This window comes from Pseudophryne corroboree, chromosome 1, assembly GCF_028390025.1.
Source record: "Pseudophryne corroboree isolate aPseCor3 chromosome 1, aPseCor3.hap2, whole genome shotgun sequence".
NCBI lineage: Eukaryota > Metazoa > Chordata > Amphibia > Anura > Myobatrachidae > Pseudophryne > Pseudophryne corroboree.
Genome location: NC_086444.1, coordinates 3,051,187 through 3,067,728, shown reverse-complemented (window position 1 = coordinate 3,067,728; position 16,542 = coordinate 3,051,187). Strand labels below are relative to the sequence as shown.

Below are 16,542 nucleotides of genomic sequence, written 5' to 3'. Positions count from 1 at the left end.
TATCGTCCTAAGTGGATGCTGGGGTTCCTGAAAGGACCATGGGGAATAGCGGCTCCGCAGGAGACAGGGCACAAAAAAGTAAAGCTTTTACCAGATCAGGTGGTGTGCACTGGCTCCTCCCCCTATGACCCCCCTCCAGACTCCAGTTAGATTTTGTGCCCGAACGAGAAGGGTGCAATCTAGGTGGCTCTCCTAAAGAGCTGCTTAGAGAAAGTTTAGCTTAGGTTTTTTACTTTACAGTGAGTCCTGCTGGCAACAGGATCACTGCAACGAGGGACTTAGGGGAGAAGTAGTGAACTCACCTGCGTGCAGAGTGGATTTGCTGCTTGGCTACTGGACACTAGCTCCAGAGGGACGATCACAGGTACAGCCTGGATGGTCACCGGAGCCGCGCCGCCGGCCCCCTTGCAGACGCTGAAGAGAGAAGAGGTCCAAAATCGGCGGCTGAAGACTCCTGAGTCTTCATAAAGGTAGCGCACAGCACTGCAGCTGTGCGCCATTTTCCTCTCAGCACACTTCACACAACAGTCACTGAGGGTGCAGAGCGCTGGGGGGGGCGCTCTGAGAGGCAAATAAAAACCTTATTAGAGGCAAAAAATACCTCACATATAGCCCACAGAGGCTATATGGAGATATTTAACCCCTGCCTAACTTCAAAAATAGCGGGAGACGAGGCCGCCGAAAAAGGGGCGGGGCCTATCTCCTCAGCACACAGCGCCATTTTCTCTCACAGAAAAGCTGGAGAGAAGGCTCCCAGGCTCTCCCCTGCACTGCACTACAGAAACAGGGTTAAAACAGAGAGGGGGGGCACTGATTTTGGCGATATTGTATATATATAAAAGATGCTATAAGGGAGAAACACTTATATAAGGTTGTCCCTATATAATTATAGCGTTTTTGGTGTGTGCTGGCAGACTCTCCCTCTGTCTCCCCAAAGGGCTAGTGGGTCCTGTCCTCTGTCAGAGCATTCCCGGTGTGTGTGCTGTGTGTCGGTACGTGTGTGTCGACATGTATGAGGACGATGTTGGTGAGGAGGCGGAGAAATTGCCTGTAATGGTGATGTCACTCTCTAGGGAGTCGACACCGGAATGGATGGCTTATTTAGAGAATTACGTGAGAATGTCAACACGCTGCAAGGTCGGTTGACGACATGAGACGGCCGACAATCTATTAGGACCGGTCCAGGCGTCTCAGAAACACCGTCAGGGGTTTTAAAAAACGCCCATTTACCTCAGTCGGTCGACACAGACACAGACACGGACACTGAATACAGTGTCGACGGTGAATAAACAAACGTATTTCTCATTAGGGCCACACGTTAAGGGCAATGAAGGAGGTGTTACGTGTTTCTGATACTACAAGTACCACAAGAAAGGGTATTATGTGGGAGTGAAAAAACTACCTGTAGTTTTTCCTGAATCAGATAAAATAAAATGAAGTGTGTGATGATGCGTAGGGTTACCCCGATAGCAAATATTGGCGTTATACCCTTTCCCGCCAGAAATTAGGGTACGTTGGGAAACACCCCTTAGGGTGATAAGGCGCTCACACGCTTATCAAGTGGCGTTACCGTCTCCAGATACGGCCGCCCTCAAGGAGCCAGCTGATAGGAAGCTGGAAAAATATCCTAAAAAGTATATACACACATACGGTGGTTATACTGCGACCAGCGATCGCCATCAGCCTGGAGATGCAGTGCTGGGTTGGCTTGGTCGGATTCCCTGACTGAAAATATTTTATTCATGTAGAGCATTTAATAGGATGCATTCTATATATATGTATGTGAGATGCACAGAGGGATATTTGCTCTCTGGCATCAAGATAAGTGCGTTGTCCATATCTCCCAGAAGATGTCAGGGACACGACAGTGGTCAGGTGATACAGATCCCATACGGCAGATGGAAGTATTGCTGTATAAAGGGAAGGAGTTATTTGGGGGTCGGTCCATCGGACCTGGGGACCACAGCAACAGCTGGGAAATCCAACCTTTTTTACCCCAAGTTACATCTCAGCTAAAAAAGACACCGTCTTTTCAGCCTCAATCTTTCCTTTCCCATGAGGGCATGCAGGCAAAAGGCCAGTCATATCTGCCCAGACATAGAGGTAAGGGAAGTAGACTGCAGCAGGCAGCCCTTTCCCAGGAAAAGAAGCCCTCCACCGCGTCTGCCAAGTCCTCAGCATGACGCTGGGGCCGTGCAAGCGGACTCAAGGTGGGGGGGTAGTCTCAAGAGTCTCAGGGCGCAGTGGGATCACTCGCAAGTTGACCCCTAGATCGTACGAGTATTATCCCAGGGGTAAAGATTGGAGAGTCGAGACATCTTCTCCTCGCAGCTTCCTGAAGTCTGCTTTACCAACGGCTCCCTCCGACAGGGAGGCAGCATTGGAAACAATTCACAAGCTGTATATCCAGCAGGTGATAATCAAAGTACCCCTCCTACGACAAGGAAAAGGGTATTATTTTTCCACACTATATTGTGGTACTGAAGCCAGACGGCTTGGTGACACATAGTCTAAATCTAAAATGTTTTGAACACTTACATAAAAGGTTCAAATCGAGATAAAGTCACTCAGAGCAGTGATAGCGAACCGGAAAAAAGGGGACTATATGGTGTCCCTGGACATCAAGGATTACCTCCATGTCCAAAATTTGTCCTTCTCATCAAGGGTACCTCTGGTTCGTGGTACAGAACTGTCAATATCAGTTTCAGACGATGCCGTTTGAATTATCCACGGCACCCCGGGCCTTTTTACCAAGGTAATGGCCGAAAAGATGTTTCTTCAAAGAAAAAAGGCATCTAAATTATCCCTTACTTGCACGACCTAAAAAGGGCAAGTTCCAGAGAACAGTTGGAGGTCGGAAGAGCACTATCTAAAGTAGTTCTTCGACGGCACGACTGGATTCTAAATATTCCAAGAATCGCAGCTGTTTTCCGACGATACGTCTGCTGTTCCTAGGGATGATTCTGGACACGGTTCAGAAAAAGGTTTTTCTTCCCGAGGAAAAAGCCAAGGAGTTATCCGACCTGTCAGGAACCTCCTAAAACCAGGAAAGGTGTCTGTACATCAATGCACAAGAGTCCTGGGAAAAATGGTGGCTTTTTACGAAGCAATTCCATTCGGCAGATTCCATGCAAGAATTTTCCAAAGGGATCTGTTGGACAAATGGTCAGGGTCGCATCCTCAGATGCACCTGCGAATAACCCTGTCGCCAAGGACAAGGGTATATCTTCTGTGGTGGTTGCAAAAGGCTCATCTATTGGAGGGCCGCAGATTCGGCATACAGGATTTGATCCTGGTGACCACGGACGCCAGCCTGAGAGGTTGGGGAGCAGTCACACAAGGAAGAAACTTCCAGGGGGTATGGACGAACCTGGAAAAGTCTATTCACATAAACATTCTGGTACTAAGAGCAATCTAAAATGCTCTAAGCCAGGCGGAACCACTCCTGCAAGGAAAACCGGTGTTGATTCAGTCGGACAACATCACGGCGGTCGCCCATGTAAACAGACAGGGCGGCACAAGAAGCAGGAGTGCAATGGCAGAAGCTGCCAAGATTCTTCGCTGGGCGGAGAATCACGTAATAGCACTGTCAGCAGTGTTCTTCCCGGGCGTGGACAACTGGGAAGCAGACTTCCTCAGCAGACACGATATACACCCGGGAGAGGGGGGTCTTCATCCAGAAGTCTTCCACATGCTAATAAACTGTTGGGAAAGACCAATGGTAGACATGATGGCGTCTCGCCTCAACAAGAAACTGGACAAGTATTGCGCCAGGTCAAGAGATCCACAGGCAATAGCTGTGGACGCACTGGTAACACCTTGGGTGTACAAATCAGTATATGTGTTTCCTCCTCTGCCTCTCATACCAAAGGTATTGAAGATTATACGGTGAGGAGGAGTAAGAAATACTAGTGGCTCCGGATTGGCCAAGAAGGACTTGGTACCCGGAACTTCAAGAGTTGGTCACGGACGACCCGTGCCCTCTACTTCTGAGAAGGGACCTGCTACAACAGGGTCCCTGTCTCTTTCAAGACTTACCGCGGCTGCGTTTGACGGCATGGCGGTTGAACGCCAGATCCTAAAAGGGAAAGGCATTCCAGAAGAAGTCATTCCTACCTTGATTAAGGCAAGGAAGGAAGTCACCGCGAAACATTATCACCGCATTTGGCGAAAATATGTCGCGTGGTGCGAGGATCGGAGTGTTCCGACGGAGGAATTTCAACTGGGTCGTTTCCTACATTTCCTACAATCAGGATTGTCTAGGGGTCTCAAATTGAGATCTATTAAGGTTCAAATTTCGGCCCTGTCAATATTCTTCCAAAAAGAATTGGCCTCAGTTCCTGAGGTACAGACTTTTGTTAAAGGAGTACTGCATATACAGCCTCCTGTGGTGCCTCCGGTGGCACCGTGGGATCTAAATGTAGTTTTAGATTTCCTCAAATCCCATTGGTTTGAACCATTGAAAAAGGTGGATTTTAAATATCTCACATGGAAAGTGACTATGTTACTGGCCCTGGCTTCCGCCAGGAGAGTATCTGAATTGGCGGCTTTATCTTATAAAAGCCCTTATCTAATCTTCCATTCGGATAGGGCAGAACTGAGGACTCGTCCGCATTTTCTCCCTAAGGTGGTATCAGCGTTTCACCTGAACCAACCTATTGTGGTGCCTGCGGCCACTGGCGACTTGGAGGACTCCAAGTTGTTGGACGTTGTCAGAGCCTTAAAAATATACATTTCAAGGACGGCTGAAGTCAGAAAATCTGACTCGCTGTTGATACTATATGCACCCAACAAGTTGGGTGCCCCTGCTTCTAAGCAGACGATTGCTCGTTGGATTTGTAACACAATTCAACTTGCTCATTCTGTGGCAGGCCTGCCACAGCCTAAATCTGTTAAGGCCCATTCCACAAGGAAGGTGGGCTCATCTTGGGCGGCTGCCCGAGGGGTCTCGGCATTACAATTCTGCCGAGCAGCTACGTGGTCGGGGGAAAACACGTTTGTAAAATTCTACAAATTTGATACCCTGGCAAAAGAGGACTTGGAATTCTCTCATTCGGTGCTGCAGAGTCATCCGCACTCTCCCGCCCGTTTGGGAGCTTTGGTATAATCCCCATGGTCCTTTCAGGAACCCCAGCATCCACTTAGGACGATAGAGAAAATAAGAATTTACTTACCGATAATTCTATTTCTCGGAGTCCGTAGTGGATGCTGGGCGCCCATCCCAAGTGCGGATTATCTGCAATACTGTACATAGTTATTGTTAACAAATTCGGGTTATATTGTTAAGGAGCCATCTTTAAGAGGCTCTTTCTGTTATCATACTGTTAACTGGGTTTAGATCACAAGTTGTACGGTGTGATTGGTGTGGCTGGTATGAGTCTTACCCGGGATTCAAATTGCCTCCCTTATTGTGTACGCTCGTCCGGGCACAGTACCTAACTGGAGTCTGGAGGGGGGTCATAGGGGGAGGAGCCAGTGCACACCACCTGATCTGGTAAAAGCTTTACTTTTTTGTGCCCTGTCTCCTGCGGAGCCGCTATTCCCCATGGTCCTTTCAGGAACCCCAGCATCCACTACGGACTCCGAGAAATAGAATTATCGGTAAGTAAATTCTTATTTTTTTGTATGGCCCCCGAAGGATTTTATAAATATTCAGATGGCCCTTGGTAGAAAGAAGGTTCCCCACCCCGGCCTCAGTGAGTACAGGCTGGGATCTCCGTGCGAGTAATGTCCACGGAGACTGGCCACAGTCCTGGGAATATGCGATGTAAGTGGTGACCCGCTGATGGTGTGGATGAGTGACCTCGTAGTAATGCGAGTGTGGACCCAATAATAGTCCTAGTGTAAGCGTCGCTCTTTAGGCGTGCTGTACATCGCTATATAGTTCCCTTGTGGACGTCTAGGCTTGCCTCCAGAGCTGTCCCTAGCTCCTGTTCCAACGCGTTTCGCTGCACACCTCAGCTTTGTCATCTTGGATACGTTTTAATTCATGTTCTTCACATGACGCACTCATTAGAACCCAACAGTGTCTGCGGGTAATGGCAGATTGTCTCCTCCGGCTGCAGCTCCTGCCGACATTACATGATAAGGAACCTTGTCTGCCGCGCTTTCTGCTTGTCGGGCCGGCCAGTGTACTCTGTGCCAGCCTGTTACTGCATGTCAGTGTGTGAGTGCAGGGGGGGTTTCCCTGCGCAGTGTGCATGCAGTGCGCTCACAGGAAATGTGCTTTGTACATCAGCAAGACATTATATTCATTACTATTACCATAACATGTAATCTTACTGCAGAGTGCGGTTATGTGACGCCAGGATTCCGCACACTGAACACCCCCACAACACCCATAGAGTGGGGACAGAACCTGTGGCGAGCGCTGCGAGGTGGACACCGTGAGCACGCAAGAGGCTTCGTTGTGCTCACCCCCCCCCCCATCCGCCGGTCACACGAACCCAACCCTATACTGCGTGTAACATGCAGGCCGTACTGTGGATAATACTCCCTGTGTTTATCCAGCGTCTTTGGGCTGCAGAACTGGACATTATGTTGTGTTATGTCTGCTTGCCCAGTGTAAAATGTGTGAGCGGTATGCCTTTGTCTGTGATCCTGAAACACTTCACACAGCAAGTGTCACACCGCCAGCACATTCTCCCCCATACACAGCAAGTGTCACACTGCCAGCACATGCTCATTCTCCCCTATACACAGCAAGTGTCACACTGCCAGCACATGCTCATTCTCCCCTATACACAGCAAGTGTCACACTGCCAGCACATACTCATTCTCCCCTATACATGTCACACTGCCAGCACATGCTCATTCTCCCCCATACACAGCAAGTGTCACACTGCCAGCACATGCTCATTTTCCCCCATACACAGCAAGTGTCACACTGCCAGCACATGCTCATTCTCCCCTATACACAGCAAGTGTCACACTGCCAGCACATGCTCATTCTCCCCTATACACAGCAAGTGTCACACTGCCAGCACATGCTCATTCTCCCCTATACACAGCAAGTGTCACACTGCCAGCACATGCTCATTCTCCCCTATACACAGCAAGTGTCACACTGCCAGCACATGCTCATTCTCCCCCATACACATCAAGTGTCACACTGCCAGCACATTCTCCCCATACACAGCAAGTGTCACACTGCCAGCACATGCTCATTCTCCCCCATACAAATCAAGTGTCACACTGCCAGCACATTCTCCCCATACACAGCAAGTGTCACACCGCCAGCACATTCTCCCCATACACAGCAAGTGTCACACTGCCAGCACATGCTCATACTCCCCCATACACATCAAGTGTCAGACCACCAGCACATTCTCCCCCATACACAGCAAGTGTCACACTGCCAGCACATGCTCATTCTCCCCCATACACAGCAAGTGTCACACTGCCAGCACATGCTCATTCTCCCCCATACACAGCAAGTGTCACACTGCCAGCACATGCTCATTCTCCCCCATACACAGCAAGTGTCACACCGCCAGCACATTCTCCCCCATACACAGCAAGTGTCACACTGCCAGCACATGCTCATTCTCCCCCCATACACAGCAAGTGTCACACTGCCAGCACATGCTCATTCTCCCCCATACACATCAAGTGTCAGACCACCAGCACATTCTCCACACACACAACAAGTGTCACACCGCCAGCACATACTCATTCTCCCCATACACAGCAAGTGTCACACCGCCAGCACATTCTCCCCCATACACAGCAAGTGTCACACCGCCAGCACATTCTCCCCCATACACAGCAAGTGTCACACTGCCAGCACATTCTCCCCCATACACAGCAAGTGTCACACCGCCAGCACATGCTCATTCTCCCCCATACACAGCAAGTGTCACACTGCCAGCACATGCTCATTCTCCCCCATACACATCAAGTGTCAGACCACCAGCACATTCTCCACACACACAGCAAGTGTCCCACCGCCAGCACATACTCATTCTCCCCACACACAGCAAGTGTCACACCGCCAGCACATTCTCCCCTATACACAGCAAGTGTCACACTGCTAGCACATGCTCATTCTCCCCCATACACAGCAAGTGTCACACTGCCAGCACATGCTCATTTTCCCCCATACACAGCAAGTGTCACACTGCCAGCACATGCACATTATCCCCCATACACAGCAAGTGTCACACCGCCAGCACATTCTCCCCCATACACAGCAAGTGTCACACTGCCAGCACATGCTCATTCTCCCCCATACACAGCAAGTGTCACACTGCCAGCACATGCTCATTTTCCCCCATACACAGCAAGTGTCACACTGCCAGCACATGCTCATTTTCCCCCATACACAGCAAGTGTCACACTGCCAGCACATTCTCCCCATACACAGCAAGTGTCACACTGCCAGCACATGCTCATACTCCCCCATACACATCAAGTGTCAGACCACCAGCACATTCTCCCCCATACACAGCAAGTGTCACACTGCCAGCACATGCTCATTCTCCCCCATACACAGCAAGTGTCACACTGCCAGCACATGCTCATTCTCCCCCATACACAGCAAGTGTCACACCGCCAGCACATTCTCCCCCATACACAGCAAGTGTCACACTGCCAGCACATGCTCATTCTCCCCCCATACACAGCAAGTGTCACACTGCCAGCACATGCTCATTCTCCCCCATACACATCAAGTGTCAGACCACCAGCACATTCTCCACACACACAACAAGTGTCACACCGCCAGCACATACTCATTCTCCCCATACACAGCAAGTGTCACACCGCCAGCACATTCTCCCCCATACACAGCAAGTGTCACACCGCCAGCACATTCTCCCCCATACACAGCAAGTGTCACACTGCCAGCACATTCTCCCCCATACACAGCAAGTGTCACACCGCCAGCACATGCTCATTCTCCCCCATACACAGCAAGTGTCACACTGCCAGCACATGCTCATTCTCCCCCATACACATCAAGTGTCAGACCACCAGCACATTCTCCACACACACAGCAAGTGTCCCACCGCCAGCACATACTCATTCTCCCCACACACAGCAAGTGTCACACCGCCAGCACATTCTCCCCTATACACAGCAAGTGTCACACTGCTAGCACATGCTCATTCTCCCCCATACACAGCAAGTGTCAGACCACCAGCACATTCTCCACACACACAGCAAGTGTCACACTGCCAGCACATACTCATTCTCCCCCATACACCGCAAGTGTCACACCACCAGCACATACTCATTCTCCCCCATACACAGCAAGTGTCACACTGCCAGCACATGCACATTATCCCCCATACACAGCAAGTGTCACACCGCCAGCACATTCTCCCCTATACACAGCAAGTGTCACACCGCCAGCACATTCTCCCCCATACACGGCAAGTGTCACACCGCCAGCACATGCTCATTCTCCCCCATACACAGCAAGTGTCACACCGCCAGCACATTCTCCCCCATACACAGCAAGTGTCACACCGCCAGCACATTCTCCCCCATACACAGCAAGTGTCACATCACCAGCTCATTCTCCCCCATACACAGCAAGTGTCACACCACCAGCACATACTCATTCTCCCCCATACACCGCAAGTGTCACACCGCCAGCACATGCTCATTCTCCCCCATACACAGCAAGTGTCAGACCACCAGCACATTCTCCACACACACAGGAAGTGTCACACCGCCAGCACATACTCATTCTCCCCCAATCACATACAGAGCGCACACACACTGTATACACACACAGACACTGTATAATCATACACAGAGCGTGCACACACTATATATACACAAAGAGATACTGTATAATCACATACACACACTGTATATAATCACACATACAGTGTACACACAGAGCACACACACTGTATATATACACACACACACACACACACACACACACACACACTGTATATACACACACGCACTGTATATATACACACACACAGAGCACACACTCTGTACACACACACACACACACACACACACACACACACTGTATATATACACACACACACACACTGTATACACACACACACACACGCTCTGTATATATATACACACACACAGAGCACACACACTGTACACACACACACACACACTGTACACACACACACACACTGTATACACACACACACACAGAGCACACACACAGACACTGTATATATATATACACACACACACACACACACACACACACACACACACACTGTATATATACACACAGAGCACACACACACACACACTCACACACTGTATATATACACACACACACACACACACACGCACATATACACACACTGTATACACAGACACTGTGTGTGTGTGTGTGTGTGTGTATATATATATATATATATACACACACACAGACACTGTATATATACACACACTGTATACACAGACAGTGACTGCAGCTCTGTGACCTCTGCCCTCAGGAATCCCGGTAGACCTTTGTCCCTGTGGGTGTGACGGCCGCTGAGCACCTGGCACTCTCCTCTGTGACACATCTCACGTCTGCCAGACATGGACAGTACCATGAAGCTGATGGAAAGCTACCAGGGGGCATCGCAGGGGTACAGGGTGCCCGGGCATGGCTGGAGAATCTGCCTAGCACATGAATTTACAGAGAAGAGGAAACCCTTCCAGCTGGAGAATGTGTCCACTACCGAAATCCTGTCTCATCTCCCCCTGGGCATCAGGTGAGAGCCCCCGTTCCTCGCTGTCTCCATGACATGTACAATTACCCCCGTGTCTGTCTCTCCCCTTGTTATGTTTTCCGCCCCATCCCGTGCAATGTCTGTCGCCCCCCACCTCCTTGTGTAATGTCTGCCCCCCTCCCCCCGTGCCAGTCTCTCCATGCGTAATGTCTGTCCCTCACCCCCCCCATGCCCCAGTCTCTCCATGCGTAATGTCTGTCCCTCACCCCCCCCATGCCCAGTCTCTCCATGCGTAATGTCTGTGCCCCCCCCTGTGCCAGTCTCTCCATGCGTAATGTCTGTCCATCACCCCCCCCCGTGCCAGTCTCTCCATGCGTAATGTCTGTCCCTCACCCCCCCGTGCCAGTCTCTCCATGCGTAATGTCTGTCCCTCACACCCCCCCCCCCCCTCCTGTTGGGCCCCCCTCCCCCCTCGTGTTGGGCCCGTCTCCCCCCCTCCCCCTCGTGTTGGGCCCGTCTCCCCCCCCTCCCCCTCGTGTTGGGCCCGTCTCCCCCCCCTCCCCCTCGTGTTGGGCCCGTCTCCCCCCCCTCCCCCTCGTGTTGGGCCCGTCTCCCCCCCCTCGTGTTGGGCCCGCCCCCCCCCCTCTTTTTGGGCGTGTCCCCCCCTCGTGTTGGGCCCGTCTCCCGTCTCCCCCACCCCCCTCGTGTTGGGCCCGTCTCCCCCCCCCCCCTCGTGTTGGGCCCGTCTCTCCCCCCCCCCCCCCCCCCCTCGTGTTGGGCCCGTCTCCCCCCCCCTCGTGTTGGGCCCGTCTCCCCCCCCCCCCCCCCCCCCTTGTGTTGGGCCCGTCTCCCCTCCCCCCCCTCGTGTTGGACCCGTGTTATGCCTGCCCCCCCCTCGTGTTGGACCCGTGTTAGGCCCCCCCCGTGTTATGCCTGTCTCCCCCTTGTTATGCCCCCCCTTGTTGTGTCTGTCTCCCCCTGTGTAACGTGTTTGTCCCCCATCCCGTGTTATGTCTGTCTCCCCCAGTGTTATGTCTGTCTCCCACTGTGTGACGTGTCTGTCTTCCCCGTATGACGTGTCCCCCCCCCCCGTTGTGTCTGTCTCCCCCTGTGTAACGTGTTTGTCCGCCCATACCGTGTAATGTCTGCCCCCCCCTCCTCCCTGTGTAGTGTCTGTATCCCACCCCCGTGTAATATTTCTGACTAAGATCTTCCAATCCTAATCGCAGCATTAGTCAGCTGACTAACTCTTCCAATACCCACTGGGCAAAGGGTGTAAAAGGCCAGGCGTGAGAAGCGCAAGTACTTCAGAACAACATTGCTAATCATTTCTGTGTACCTAGGCTCCGGTCTCCCGGTATTTCGTTATTGATTCCAGAAGCTCTGTTTCTCTGTGCAGTATACTCGGTTCCAGACTGCATGTGAATTCCCAGCGCTCCTGTGTGTCCATCAGCAGCTGAATACAATATATCTGCACTTGTGTTTGCAGCTGGTTCCCAGTTATCAGAACCATTCCACCTGGTTCCTGTCCAGTAAGAAAGCATTGTCAGTTCCAGCCTGACTTCAGTTCCAGTCTAGCTTTTTCCCAGTCCAGCAAGAAAGCATTGTCAGTTCCAGCCTGACTTCAGTTCCAGTCTAGCTTTTTCCCAGTCCAGCTAAGAAAGTATTGTCAGTTCCAGCCTGACTTCAGTACCAGTCTAGCTTTTTCCCAGTCCAGCATGAAAGCATTGTCAGTTCCAGCCTGACTTCAGTACCAGTCTAGCTTTTTCCCAGTCCAGCAAGAAAGCATTGTCAGTTCCAGACTGACTTCAGTTCCAGTCTAGCTTTTTCCCAGTCCAGCTAAGAAAGTATTGTCAGTTCCAGCCTGACTACAGTACCAGTCTAGCTTTCTCCCAGTCCAGCTAAGAAAGCATTGTCAGTTCCAGCCTGACTTCAGTACCAGTCTAGCTTTTTCCCAGTCCAGTAAGAAAGCATAGTCAGTTCCAGCCTGACTTCTGTACCAGTCCAGTAAGAAAGCATTGTCAGTTCCAGCCTGACTTCAGCTCCAATCCAGCTGGTTCCAGTCCAGTAAGAAAGCATTGTCAGTTCCAGCCTGACTTCAGTACCAGTCCAGCTGGTTCCAGTCCAGTAAGAAAGCATTGTCAGTTCCAGCCTGACTTCAGTACCAGTCTAGCTTTTTCCCAGTCCAGCAAGAAAGCATTGTCAGTTCCAGCCTGACTTCAGTTCCAGTCCAGTAAGAAAGCATTGTCAGTTCAAGCCTGTCTTCTGTACCAGTCCAGCTGGTTCCAGTCCAGTAAGAAAGCATTGTCAGTTCCAGCCTGACTTCTGTACCAGTCCAGTAAGAAAGCATTGTCAGTTCCAGCCTGACTTCTGTACCAGTCCAGCTGGTTCCAGTCCAGTAAGAAAGCATTGTCAGTTCCAGCCTGACTTCAGTACCAGTCCAGCTGGTTCCAGTCCAGTAAGAAAGCATTGTCAGTTCCAGCCTGACTTCAGTACCAGTCCTGCTGGTTCCAGTCCAGTAATAAAGCATTGTCAGTTCCAGCCTGACTTCTGTACCAGTCCAGCTGGTTCCAGTCTAGTAAGAAAGCATTGTCCGTTCCAGCCTGACTTCAGTACCAGTCCAGCTGGTTCCAGTCCAGTAAGAAAGCATTGTCAGTTCCAGCCTGACTTCAGTTCCAGTCCAGCTGGTTCCGGTCCAGTAAGAAAGCATTGTCAGTTCCAGCCTGACTTCTGTACCAGTCCAGCTGGTTCCAGTCCAGTAAGAAAGCATTGTCAGTTCCAGCCTGACTTCAGTTCCAGTCCAGTAAGAAAGCATTATCAGTTCCAGCCTGACTTCAGTACCAGTCCAGCTAGTTCCAGTCCAGCTAAGAAGCACTGTCTGTTCCAGCCCTACTCCAATTCCAGTCCTATCAGTTCCAGTCCAGTTAAAGGAGCATTGTTAATTCCAGTTTGACTCAAGTTTGGTTCTAGTTGAATCCTCTCCAGTGCCTCAATGTGAATCTTATCTTGCACCTTGCCTGTTTAGCTAGAGTCCAAGATCTTTAGTTCTACTTTTTGCAGAAGAACTACATTAAACCTTGTAGAGTCCTGCATTCTCCCTCGACCACTGACCCACTAGAGTAACTGCCGGGAACACAAGAATCTCCTGATGTGACACCTCTGTGTGCTGTCTGTCTCCCTCTGTGTAATCCCCCATGTCTAATGTATCACTATGGGTGTAGCTGTAGTGGATGCTATTGTATGGGGCCTAGAGGCTTACGGGCCCCAGACCAGGTTATACAGATGTCTACCAAGTTCACAGATTTGTCCGATAAACAGTTGTCTGACCAGTTGTGCAGCCTGAAAGGTTCATACAGGTGTCGAGACTCTGTCTCTCCCTTCAGTATGTTCTAAACTGAAATAATCTATCTCACTCTTCCATATCCCCCCAGACACAGCTGAGTTACCGAGTGAGTCTATTACTTCTGCACCCTATGCTTCCTCTTCATTACAGCCTTTGTGAAGTAAGCTGGAGGACATAGTGAGCAAAGTAGCACAATATGTACTGGGGACGCTACAGTACGGCATAGTATGGACTGGGGACGCTACAGTACGGCATAGTATGGACTGGGGACGCTACAGTACGGCATAGTATGGACTGGGGACGCTACAGTACGGCATAGTATGGACTGGGGACGCTACAGTACGGCATAGTATGGACTGGGGACGCTACAGTACGGCATAGCATGGACTGGGGACGCTACAGTACGGCATAGCATGGACTGAGGACGCTACAGTACGGCATAGCATGGACTGGGGACGCTATAGTACGGCATAGTATGGACTGGGGACGCTACAGTACGGCATAGTATGGACTGGGGACGCTACAGTACGGCATAGTGTGGACTGGAGACGCTACAGTACGGCATAGAATGGACTGGGGACGCTATAGTACGGCATAGTATGGACTGGGGACGCTACAGTACGGCATAGTATGGACTGGGACGCTACAGTACGGCATAGTGTGGACTGGAGACGCTACAGTACGGCATAGAATGGACTGGGGACGCTACAGTACGGCATAGTATGGACTGGGGACGCTACAGTACGGCATAGTATGGACTGGGACGCTACAGTACGGCATAGTATGGACTGGGGACGCTACAGTACGGCATAGTATGGACTGGGGACGCTACAGTACGGCATAGTATGGACTGGGGACGCTACAGTACGGCATAGTATGGACTGGGGACGCTACAGTACGACATAGTATCTACTGGGGACGCTACAGTACGGCATATTATGGACTGGGGACGCTACAGTACGGCATAGTATGGACTGGGGGCGCTACAGTACGGCATAGTATCTACTGGGGGCGCTACAGTACGGCATAGTATCTACTGGGGGCGCTACAGTACGGCATAGTATGTAGTGGGGGTGCTACAGTACGGCATAGTATCTACTGGGGACGCTACAGTACGGCATAGTATGGACTGGGGACGCTACAGTACGGCATAGTATGGACTGGGGACGCTACAGTACGACATAGTATCTACTGGGGACGCTACAGTACTGCATATTTGGACTGGGGACGCTACAGTACGGCATAGTATGGACTGGGGGCGCTACAGTACGGCATAGTATCTACTGGGGGCGCTACAGTACAGCATAGTATCTACTGGGGCGCTACAGTACGGCATAGTATGTAGTGGGGGTGCTACAGTACGGCATAGTATCTACTGGGGACGCTACAGTACTGCATATTATGGACTGGGGACGCTACAGTACGGCATAGTATGGACTGGGGGCGCTACAGTACGGCATAGTATCTACTGGGGGCGCTACAGTACGGCATAGTATGTAGTGGGGGCGCTACAGTACGGCATAGTATCTACTGGGGACGCTACAGTACGGCATAGTATGTAGTGGGGATGCTACAGTACGGCATAGTATGGACTGGGGACGCTACAGTACGGCATAGTATGGACTGGGGACGCTACAGTACGGCATAGTATCTACTGGGGACGCTACAGTACTGCATATTATGTACTGGGGACGCTACAGTACCGCATAGTATGGACTGGGGACGCTACAGTACGGCATAGTATGGACTGGGGACGCTACAGTACGGCATAGTATGGACTGGGGACGCTACAGTACGGCATAGTATGGACTGGGGACGCTACAGTACGGCATAGTATGGACTGGGGACGCTACAGTACGGCATAGTATGGACTGGGGACGCTACAGTACGGCATAGTATGGACTGGGGACGCTACAGTACGGCATAGTATGGACTGGGGACGCTACAGTACGGCATAGTATGGACTGGGGACGCTACAGTACGGCATAGTATGGACTGGGGACGCTACAGTACGGCATAGTATGGACTGGGGAGGCTACAGTACGGCATGGTATGGACTGGGGAGGCTACAGCACGGCATGGTATGGACTGGGGACGCTACAGTACGGCATGGTATGGACTGGGGACGCTACAGTACGGCATAGTATGGACTGGGGACGCTACAGCACGGCATAGTATGGACTGGGGACGCTACAGTACGGCATAGTATGGACTGGGGACGCTACAGTACGGCATAGTATGGACTGGGGACGCTACAAGTACGGCATAGTATGGACTGGGGACGCTACAGTACGGCATAGTATGGACTGGGGACGCTACAGTACGGCATAGTATGGGCTGGGGACGCTACAGTACGGCATAGTATGGACTGGGGAGGCTACAGTATGGCATAGTATGGACTGGGGACGCTACAGTACGGCATAGTATGGACTGGGGACGCTACAGTACGGCATAGCATGGACTGGGGACGCTACAGTACGGCATAGCATGGACTGGGGAGGCTACAGTACGGCATAGTATGGACTGGGGAGGCTACAGTACGGCATA

The 16,542-nt window shown here is 51.3% G+C and overlaps 1 protein-coding gene across 1 annotated transcript in view; it reads left to right on the top strand.

The window, feature by feature from the left end:
• Positions 1–16,542, top strand: part of GBA2 (glucosylceramidase beta 2) — a 331,889-nt gene that overhangs the window by 13,701 nt on the left and 301,646 nt on the right. Inside the window, exon 2 of the mRNA XM_063957477.1 lies at positions 10,431–10,694. Within this exon, the coding sequence (XP_063813547.1) occupies positions 10,519–10,694 (176 nt within the window). The 5' untranslated portion in view covers positions 10,431–10,518. The remainder of the gene's footprint in view (positions 1–10,430; positions 10,695–16,542) is intronic.